The sequence below is a fragment of the Colobus angolensis genome, unplaced genomic scaffold (genome assembly GCF_000951035.1).
Source record: "Colobus angolensis palliatus isolate OR3802 unplaced genomic scaffold, Cang.pa_1.0 Scaffold220, whole genome shotgun sequence".
NCBI classification, from domain to species: domain Eukaryota; kingdom Metazoa; phylum Chordata; class Mammalia; order Primates; family Cercopithecidae; genus Colobus; species Colobus angolensis.
The window spans coordinates 1,053,828-1,065,025 of record NW_012115378.1 but is presented as its reverse complement, the minus strand read 5'-3'; the positions used below and the strand labels follow the sequence as shown (position 1 = coordinate 1,065,025).

The following is an 11,198-nucleotide window of genomic DNA, read 5'->3' as shown; positions in this document are numbered from 1 at the left end:
TCTCTTTCTCTCTTTCTTTCAACGAAACAAGGTCTCGCCCTGTTGCTCAGGCTAGAGTGCAGTGCTGTGATCATAGCTCACTGCAGCCTCAACCTCCTGGGGTCACAGGATCCTCCCACCTCAGCCTCCCCAGTAGCTGGGAGTAAAGGTGTGTGCTACCATACCTGGCTAATTAACATTATTGTTTTGTAGAGTTGGAGTCTTGCCATGTTGTCCAGGCTTGTCTTGAACTCCTGGCCTCAAGCAATCCTCTGCCCTGGCCTTCCAAAACACTGGGATTACACACGTAAGCCACTGTGCCAGCCAAATTCTTTAAACTCTTTCAGCCTCAGTTTCTTCATCTATAAAATGGAGATACCAATACCCACCTTGCAGAGTTTTTATTATTTAGTATGGAATGACTTATGGGGTAAGTGTTAGCAGGTTCTTATTAAATGGTAGGGCAATTTGTTGCCACTTGCCCCAGTCAAATCCATTTGTTACTCTACAGCCACAGTGGTCTTTCCAAAGTATAAATCTAACTTCATAGTTTCCTATTTAAAACATTTCAATGACTCCCCTTTGCTTCTAAGATGAAGAGCAAACTGCTGAAAACCTATGAAGCCCCAGATTTCCTGGTCTTTGGTGAGCTCTCTCTCCCTTGCTCTCCTATGCTCCTTCTTCATTGTCTCAGAACAATGTAATCCTTCTCATCTTGAAGCCTTCATAGAGGTTGAAAGTCTCATCTTCCTAGATCCCATGTACCTGGTTAACAACTTCTTATTGCTTCTTTGGGAAAACTTTTCTCAACCTCTAGACTAGAGCAGGTCTCCAGGCAATGCTCCCTTTACCTGTCTCTCACAGTACTCAGGCCAGTTTGTAATTACATTCATAACAATCTATACTATGTCTTTGGCAGTAAGATCAAGAGGTAAAAACAGTGCCTTTTAAAAAAATTACCATTTAATCCCCAGAGCTCAACACCAAGCACAATGTCTGGCCCATTGTAGAAGCTTAAAACTTCTATTGAATAAATGAATTGAAGTTCAGAGGAAAATTGGAAAGCATTAGCTTTTAATCTGCTTAGTCGTTATGTGCAACACTTAACCATGTTCTGGACAGCATGACACTTATTAATACGTATCCTTTTCTTTCCTTAATTGATTTTTAGCTTTGTTCTATACAACTTTGAATGTCCACTGCTTCTATAGGAGAGTAGGGCTCAGGGGGGACACTCCATGCTGGGTAAGTGGCATAGAACGAAAGGAACTGTTAAGTGGGCTGGACAGGAACATAGAAAAGGTAAACTCTACATTGAAAACAGCTGTGGGCTGACATAAGTACTTTTCCTCCCCTATCTTTCCTTCTCAGGGACATTTACATTGACCTCTCTTTGTTGGGAGGTAAAGACTTCACATGGCAACACTTACTTGTTCCCAGGAAGAAATCATATGACGTTCAGCAGGAGGCTTTTCTATGATGGTCACCTCTGTCACACCTGGGGAAGATTCTGGAGGAGAAAAAAGAGTCTGTAGAGTTGCAGCTGGTCCACTGTCATACATTTCCATGTTAGATATTGACTAACTGTTGATGACTGCTCTAAGAACACCCAATCCTTCTCATAAACACTTACTACCTCTGTGATCAAAGCAGAGAACTGGTTGGCCTCTGAAAGGCATGGTCCCATAACCTAGGACAATGTAGTCTACCTGATAGAAAGGATATGCACAGACTGTGCTCTATACTGTCATTGCTCAGTCATTAATCTTATTGAACAAAAAACAGAGATTGTAGATTCCTAGTGATTTTACACTGAAATTCTCAGTAAGCTAAATCTATATACTCAGCATAAAGTGAAAAGAAATGAAGAATAGCAACCCACTAACTTTTATAAGACATAAAACTTGTTTATTAACTTTTCTTCTAAATAAAACTCATCTTGAACATAACCTTCTACTCTATGAGGTCTAGGATTTCAAAGCTGGGTTAACATAAAAAATAGATTCTATCCAAAAATATACTAAGAAAAAAAGTAAGTCATATTTCTAAATCCTTGAAGTAGGAAAACTAAATCATGTCTGCAGTAACTCTATTTCCAAATAAGGTCATATTCTGAGGTACTGGGGGTTACTGCAGACATGATTAGTTTAGATGAGGTCATAGTGAAGTAGAGTAGACCCCTAGTCCAGTCATTGGTGCCCTCATAAACAGGACAACATGTAGCTCGGTATGGCAGTGCATACGTGTACCCCCAGCTACCTGGGAGGCTGACACAGGAGGGTAGCTTGAGTTTTTAAAATCTCTAGGACTATGACAGAGACTTCTAATCATTTTATATGGTTCACTGATCCTATAATTAAGCCTGTGCCCTTTTCATGTGTATACAATTTCCTCCAAGTTGCCCGAAACTCAAATCTTGGGATGCAGCAATAGCCCAATATAGGCACTAAGAATTCTAGACTCTACCTATTCTAGTCTTGCTTTATACATTTACTAGTTGTATGACCTTAGATGGGTCTTCACTTCCCTTCACCTTCAGTAAGTCACAAGAGACCCTAGGTTTGAAAGAGGACACATACAATAATTTACAGTTTGTAACAGGCCTACATGGAAGGCTTATAGGTTCAGACAAAACTACTGTGATGCTACTGCAGATGGGGTCATATCATAGTTAAGCTTGGAATACTCTCATGATAAGGTAATTGGCCAACATATTGACTTTAATAACTTTCAGATAATAAGTTGCTTAGGAAGTATCCATTATAGAGACTCCTATATCCAATATAGTACTTCAGAATTGGTGAGGAGAAGGTATTGGGGATATGGAAGAGAAGGGCATGCAGTAAATTCCATTTGTATAATGCTCTGTTACAGGAAATTGGCATAAATTATCCCATTTAATCTTTCAACAATCTTGTGAAGCAGGTATCCTTACCCTCGTTTTAAAAGATAAGGAAACTGAGGTTCAAGGGTGTGAAATAATTCATAAAATGAAATATCTGACCAAAGTTGTGGACACCAAGCCTAATGCTGTTTTTATCATGTTGTCTTAGTAGCCTATCATTTTGGTGAGATAACTAAAAACATTTGCGGATGTACTGGAAAGCAAAAGAAATTACACATTGTCCTTGGCCTATCAGGATGCCATATATGAGAAGCAACATCTGAATATGCATAGCCATTCTCCCTGTCCTGCCTTTGTGACCAATGACAAGCATTTGTCAGCCGCCTGGCTGGAATAACCTGCATGGCAAGAGTAAGAGATATGAAACTCAGATCTTTAGACTCAGCACAGTCCACTCTAAGTAACTGTGTGATGTGCCATGGATTAAAACTCTCTGTGGTAGCTTACTCCAAAGGTGGGTGCTATCAATTCCTTCCTTCCCTGCATGCCCATAGCATTTCTTATTGAGAACTGAGTCTATTTCTCCAACTTCTTGAGTTTGGAGTTGGCCTGAGAGTGCCTTGCCCTATAAAATATGGTGAAGAAATGGTGGGCCAGTTTTGGACTTAAAATTTAAGAGAACTGGCAGTTTCCCTTTGCCTTTGTTTGATTCCTGAGCTATCACATACTAAATCCAAGCTACTCTACTGGAGACAGAGGGCATACTGAGAGTACTGAGGGGGGCAGACATTCGAGTGCAGAAGCCATTTGATGATCCCAGTCCCAGCTGCTATCTAACTGTGACCACTTGAGAGACCGCAAATGAGAACTACCCCAGCTGATTCAGTCAATCCACAGAGCTGGGAGAGATGGTTAATTGTTGTTTCAAGCAAACTATGTTTTGGGATGATTTGTTATTCAGTTATTGATAACTGGAATATATTTTCTAGTGAAAACCAGTCTCTCTGAGGTATTTAATGAGGACCTGCTATGTCCTAAGCTTTGGGAAATTACTACCAGAGATTAGGAATTTAAGTAGGAGATACTGTTTGAAGAAACTTATTGCTTAGTTAGATAAATAAGGCAAACATGAAACAAAAGTGAAAACTCAAGCTAATATGTAATTATGTGTTAAACTAAGTGATACTGACTGTCAGGGCCACAGGAGTTGAAGGCAGAGGGAGGTTGACAAAGACTGAACAAGTGATAGAAAACATCAGAAACTGCACACAGCTGATCTGGGCCTTGAAGGACGATGTGGCAGTTACTGCAGACCGGCTCAATTAACACCTCCTCCTGTTCCCCGCTGGCGTGCTTTCCTTTATTTTAGACTGGTTAGCTAAAGACTTCATTTCCTAGATTCCATTGCAGTTAGACTCCCTCTGGTGACTGGGATGCCTGCATGGAAACATACACTCATAAAGCCTGGAAGAAGGGAATCAGTAGACAAGGAAGAGGAAAAATGGGGAGACCAGGTCTTCTTGCAAGCATAGTTTCACAGGTGTTTTGGTCTCAGAGGGCTGGAAGTTGTAGCGGTGGCTGCGGCAGCAAAAGCAGTAACAGTTTTTGATTCTGCAGCTATCCTTCTGGGAGTCTGAAATTTTGAGAGCTGTGGCTGGTTGTTTTGCCAATGTGAACAGCATTCAATAAACCCCTGGAAGTTGAGGCTTAAACAGGCTTTCCAGGGAAGAAACACTGCATATATATTGTTGAATTTCACTATTTAAGGAAGAAGTGTATTGTATGTGACCACCGACAAGATGGAACACTTCAGAAGATTGTGCATGGATTCCTCTAGATTCTAACTATGTCTTTTCCTCCTGCTAATCAATGTAATAAATTATACTTGGGATTAAAACTGTTTCTGAGTCCTGTGAGTCTTTGCAGTGGATCTGGTGGATCTAAATGTGTGGGTGGTTGTGGGATCCCAGAAACATGCATCCATCTTTTTATATTTAACATTTCTGATTTAGTTTGATTTAGGTATGTTTTTGAAAACAGCAAATAACTGGGTTTTGTGAGTCAGGTTTAAATCTTTTTCTATTAGTAGGTGACATAAACCTATACGTATATACTTAAGAGACAGGGTCTTGCTGTCACCCAGGCTGGAGTGCTGTGATGTAATCATAGCTCACTTCAGCCTCAAACTTCTGGACTCAAGTGATCCTCCCATCTTAGCCTCCCAAATAGCTGGGACTACAGGTGCACACCACCACACTGGGCTAATTTTAAATTTCTTTCTTTTTTTTTTTGTAGAGACAGGGGTCTCACTATGTTGCCCAGGCTTGTCTTGAACTCCTGGTCTCAAGTGATCTTCCCACCTTGGCCTCCCAAAGCACTGTGATTACAGGAATGAGCCGCCGTGTCCAGCCATGACCATTTATATTGTTATGACAGATATGTTTGGTCTAAACGCTATCATAATAGTTCATAATTATGTGTGCTGTATTACACTTGTGTTTCTTTTTGACGTGCACATCATTTGCTCTTTTCTTTCAAACATTTGGGGGAACATTTTCTATTGCTGAGTAATAAATTACCATGAATTAGCAGCTTTAAACAACACCCTTTTATTAAGTCACGGTTCTGTAGCTCACAAGTCTGGCATAGCATGATTGGATTCTCTGCTTAGGCTGAAATCACTGGTCTTTCTTTACACCAGGTGCGCTGACAGGTATTTTAACTGTTCTATTTTCATCTGGATCTTGGGGTCATCTTGGAAACTCATTTCTGTTATTGACAGAATTCAATTCCTTTTGGTTGCAGGACTGAAGTTTCCATTTCCTTGCTTGTTGTCAGCTGGGGCCACTCTCGGCTTGCAGAGGCCACCTGTATTTCTTGTTAAAAGGTCCCATCCATCTTCAAGTCAGCAACAGCCTAACAAATTCTTTTCCTGCCTCAAATCTCTTTGACTTCCCTGTTAACAGCTTGTTTTAAAGGGCTTATGTGATTAGATCGGGCCTACCTGGATAATCTTGCTTTTGCCATTTAACGTAACATAATTGAGGTGTGGTGTCTCATCATCTTCACAGTCCTGTGGATTAGAGTAGGAATTCTAATAGTACCGTGTTTAGAATTCCTTTTTAAAAATAGCTTTACTGAGACATAATTCGCATACCATAATTCACCCTTATAAAGTGACTTCTATATTCAGAGTTATGCATCCTTTCCCCCAAAAGAAACCCATACCTATTTTATTAGCAGTCCCCTTTCCTACCAGCCTCTGGCAACCACTAATCTACTTTCAGTTTCTACAGATTGGTCTACTCTGGACATTTCATATAAATGGAATCATACACGTGGCTTTTGCAACTGGCTTCTCTCACTTTGATTTCAAGATCATCCATGTTGCAGGATCAGTACTTCATTCCTTTTTATGGATAAATTTTTTTTTTTGTTATATGGATATATCACATTTTATATATCATCCATTGATGGACGTTGAGTTGTTTTCACTTTTGACAATTATGAATAATGCAGCTATGAACATTTGTATGCAAGTGTTTTCACGTAAATATCTTTTCATTTCTCTTGGAGAAATGAAATCCAGAAAAGGAATCCAAAAATGGAATTGCTGGGACATACGGTAACGCTAATCTTTTGAGGAAGTGCCAGACTAGTTTTCAAAGCTGCTGCGCCGTTTTACATTTTACATCCCCACCAGCAGTGTGTGATAGCTCCATACCCTCACCAACAATTGCTGTATCTGTCTTTTTGACTATAACGATCTTAGTGGGTATGAAGTGAAATCTCATTATGGTTTTGATTTGTATTTACCTAATGGCTAATGGTGATAATCATCTTTATGTGTGCTCACTGGCCATGTGTGTATCTTTGGAGAAATGTCTACCCTGATCCTTTAAAATTGAATTATTTGTCTTTTATTGAGTTATAAGAGTTCTTTGCAGATCTGTAAGTCCCTTTTCATATATATGATTTACAAATATCCTCTCCTATTTTTTTGGATTGTTTTGTCACTGTCTTGACTGTATCCTTAAAAGCACATTTTAAGTTTTGAGTAAGCCCTTTTTCTTTTGTCGCTTATGCTTTTGTGATATGTAAGAATTCAGTGCCTAATTCAAGGTCACTAAAAAGTAACCTAAGGTCTGTTTTCTTCCAAGAGTCTTATGGTTTTGGCTGTTACATGCAGGTCTAAGATACTTTTGGAGTTAATTTTTGTATATCATTTGAGGTAGAGGTCCAATTTCATTATTTTACATGTGGAAATCTAGAACCATTTGTTGGAAAACTATTTTTTCCCATTGAGAAGTCTTAACGTATTTGTCAAAAATCAATGAATTAGGCTGAGCACAGTGCCTCACACCTGTAATCCTAGCACTTTGGGAGGCCGAGGCAGGTGGATCATGAGGTCCGGAGATCAAGACCATCCTGGCTAACATCCTGGTGAAACCCCGTCTCTAATAAAAATACAAAAAATTCGCCGGGTGTGGTGGCAGGCGCCTGGAGTCCCAGCTGCTCAGGAGGCTGAGGCAGGAGAATGGTTTGAACCGGGGAGGCAGAGCTTGCAGTGAGCCGAGATCATGCCACTGCACTCCAGCCTGGGCAACAGAGTGAGACTCCGTCTCAAAAAAAAAAAAAAAATCAATGAATCATAAATATGATGTTTATTTTTGGACTTTCAATCTTATTTCATCGATCTAGATTTCTATTTTTATGCCACAACCACTCTGAAGACAACTGTGGTTTTAAATTTTTAAAATTGTAGTAAAATACACATAACATAAAATCCATCATTTTGGTCAATTTTAAGTGTACAGTTAAGTGGCATAAAGTACATTCACACTGTTGTACAAACATCACCAGAACTTTTCCATCATCTCAAATATAGTATAGGAAATGTGAGTAAGAGGAACTTTTTTCCTGTTTTGGAAAGAAAAGTTTGTCTTGGCTACTCTGGGTCTCTTGCATTTCTATATTATATTTTAGGATTAAATCAGCTTTTCGATTTCTACAAAACAGACAGTTGAGATTTTGATGGGAACTGTAGATCGGAGATTTGTAGATCAATTTGGGGAGTAACAGATTTTAACAATATTAATTCTTCCAATCCATAAGCATGGTATGCCTTCTCATTTATTTTGGTCTTCAATTTCTTTCCACAGTCTTATGTACTTTTCAGTACATAAGTCATGGACATCTTGTGTTAATTTATTCCTATTTTATTCGTTGTTTTTTTTTTTTTTTTTTGAGATAGGGTCTCACTCTTGTCGCCTGGGCTGGAGTGCTGTGATGTGATCATAGTTCACTGTAGTCTCAAACTCCTGGGCTGAAGTGATCCTCCTGTCTCAGCCTCCTGAGTAGGTAGGACTAAGGCATGCACCACTACACATGGCTAATTTTAAAATATTTCATAAAGACTATGTTGCCCAGGCTGGTCTGCAACTCCTGGTTTCAAGCAATCCTCTCACTTTGGCCTCCCGGTGTTGGGATTACAGGTGTAAGCCACTGTGCCAGCTACATCTTATTCTTTTTGATACTACTGTAAATTGAATTGTTCTCTTAGTTTTATTTTTGTATTGTTCATTGCTGGTATATAGGTTTTTTCTTTTTTTGTGGATTCCTTAGGATTTTTTATATACGAGATCATGTCATCGGCAAACAGATAGTTTAATTTCTTCCTTTTCAATTGGATGTCTTTATTTCATTTTCTTGCCTAATGCCCTAGCTAGAAACTCCAGTACAATGTTGAAGAGAAGTGATAAAAGTGGAATTCTTGCTGTGCAGAAAAGAGTGAACATAGCAGGCCTGAGACAATAATCCTTAGAAAGGCCTGCCAATTGGGCTACCAAAATCCTTTTGTTGTAATGAATCATAGCCACGAGTAGGACTATCTCCTGAGTCCTGTAATCCTTGCATCAAATCATTGAATCTGGTGTGATCTTGGGGAACTCTAATACAATTTTTGTTCCTGATTTTAAGGGGAAAGCTGCCAGTCTTTCACCATTACCTATAATGTTAGATGTGGGTTTTTCATAGACGGCCTTTATCAGGTTGTCTAGGTCCTTTGTCCTATCCTATTTCTAGTTTGGTTTTTTTTTTTTTTTTAATCAAGAAAGGATGTTAGATTTTGTCAAGTGCTTTTTCTTTATTAAGATGATTATGCAGTTTTTGTCTTATTCCATTAGTAAGTTAAGTTGTATTATATTAATTGATTTTCTTTTTTTTTTTTTAAGTTTCTTTTTTTTTTAGTGACACAGTCTTGCTATGTTGCCCAGCTGCACTTGTACTGGACTCTAGTGACCCTCCCACCGCAGCCTCCCCAGTAGCTGGAACTAAAGACATGGGCTGCCATGCCCAGCTATTAATTGATTTTCATATGTTAAAACCACACATTCCTAAATCACACTTGGTCTTGGACGTCTTCTATTAAAAGAGACACACATTTTAAAAATCAACCGAACAAATACATAATTTCAAGTAGTGAAAATGCTATAGGGATAAAAGAAAAAGCAGGGTAAGGAAAGAGAGAGCAAGAAAGACGGTGGTTATTCAAACTATATTCAGGGAAGGTTTCTCTGAAGCAATGACATTTGATCAGAGATCTGAATGACCTGAAGAAGCAAGACATTCAGAGAAAGATAATTCCAGGTGCAAGGACTAGCAAATTGCAAAAGCCTTGAAGCAGGAACCCTATTAGTGTGTTTAAGATACAGCTAGAAGGCCATGTGGGCAAAAGAGTGGAAATAAAGTCAGAAAGAGATTAGAGCAGATCATACAGGGACTTGAAGGTCATGGTACAGACATTTGGATTTATTGTAATTGTGATGGGAAGGCACTGAAGCATGGTTTTCAGCCTTCTTAAAAGACCTTTCTCCTCCCTGGTTTTCTGGCTAACTCCCATATGTCTTTCAAAATCTAGCATCATCTCCTCTGTGACATGTTCTTTAACATCCCTGATAAGATCAGTCCCTTCCTCTGTGACATCTCTGAGTAATAGTAGATTACTGATCTCTCTTCACACTCCTAGGGCCCTCATTTGTTTATTTTTTCACAGAACTGTGTCTTTTTCATATTTTAACCTCACAGTGTAACATAGTGGTGAGTACTAAAGGAACGTTTGATAGGCCAAGCGCGGTGGCTCACGCCTGTAATCCCAGCACTTTGGGAGGTCGAGGCAGGTGGATCACCTGAGGTCAGGAGTTCGAGACCAGCCTGGCCAACATGGTGGAACCCCGCCTCTACTAAAAATACAAAAAATTAGCTAGGCGAGGCAGGAGAATTGCTTGAACCAGGGAGGCGCAGGTTGCAGTGAGCCGAGATCGCGCCATTGCACTCCAGCCTGGCCAACAAGAGCAAAACTGTCTCAAAAAACAAAAAACAAACAAACAAAGAAATGTTCGATAAAAGAAACACTCTAAGTCATTCAGTGGTGCAAGGTTGGAATCCTTTCAGACCCGAAGTAGTTGTCGCCCTGGGAGGTCGGATGCATCACTTCCCTCAGAGAAAGGGCTTGGGTCTCGGGAAGAATGCCCTGGCTGAGAATGCCCTGGCTGAGAATGGCTCCTAGGGGGAGATCCAACCTCCCAGCCGTCAGGTGCTTGCTGTGTTCCCTTTGCACGACTTTGTACGCCCTTCCAGGGTGGGACCTTGGGTGGCGGTAAGTGGAGGAACCTTCAGGCTTCCCAGTTCTGCCTCCGAACACTCCTGGCAAACACTTCCAAGGCCTAATCACAAACCCAGGTCCCCCATTTTCCTCCGTAACAACGGAAGTCACAACAGCGATGTCCACTCCTGTTCAGGGGCCAGCGTCGCGCCGTCCACCCCACACCTCATCCCTCCGCTCCTCCTTCCTTCTCCTCCACACCCTCTCGGCACCGTGCCCCACCCCTCACCTAGGATGCGCGTGATGCCCAGGGTGAGCTTCTCCAGGTGCGGCTTGCTGCAGCCCAGCCCCGGGGGCGACGCCTCCTCCTCCATGGCTCGCGAACCCGATCCGCGCGCGGCGGGAGCGGGTGGAGGACCGCACCCCGCCTCAGCGCCGAGGCCAAGTTCATAGCATGCCGGGAACTGTAGTTCTCGGCGCCTGAGAGCGCGGCGCAGTGATGATAGGGGTCCGGGGTTGGTCTGACAGCAGCAGCTTCGCGGGGCGCCGATTCCCGCGGCCCCGCCCGGTGCCCCACACCGCACCTCCGGGACGCAGCTTCCCTTTCGCTCCCACCCTCTCGCCCCGCAAGGGCCGGCCGCGCAGGAGGGGGCGGGCCTCTGCGTGGTGCGGCCAAAGGGGTCCGGGGTTGGTCTGACAGCAGCAGCTTCGCGGGGCGCCGATTCCCGCGGCCCCGCCCGGTGCCCCACACCGCACCTCCGGGACGCAGCT

At 41.7% G+C, this 11,198-nt stretch overlaps 1 protein-coding gene across 12 annotated transcripts in view; it reads right to left on the bottom strand.

The window, feature by feature from the left end:
* TPGS2 (tubulin polyglutamylase complex subunit 2) overlaps window positions 1-11,112 on the bottom strand; it is a 48,825-nt gene extending 37,713 nt beyond the window's left edge. For 7 of the 12 annotated variants that reach the window (XM_011943657.1, XM_011943649.1, XM_011943661.1 and 4 more), the window contains exons 1-2: window positions 10,717-11,112; window positions 1,410-1,489 (exon numbers count right to left, since the gene is read on the bottom strand). In XM_011943657.1, coding sequence (XP_011799047.1) covers window positions 1,410-1,489; window positions 10,717-10,801 — 165 coding nt within the window. In that variant the 5' untranslated portion in view covers window positions 10,802-11,112. Of the gene's footprint in view, window positions 1-1,409; window positions 1,490-5,828; window positions 5,898-10,716 lie in introns of all 12 variants that reach the window. The other 5 variants (XM_011943659.1, XM_011943656.1, XM_011943651.1 and 2 more) reach the window with 3 other exon arrangements.
* Window positions 11,113-11,198: the final 86 nt, after the last annotated feature.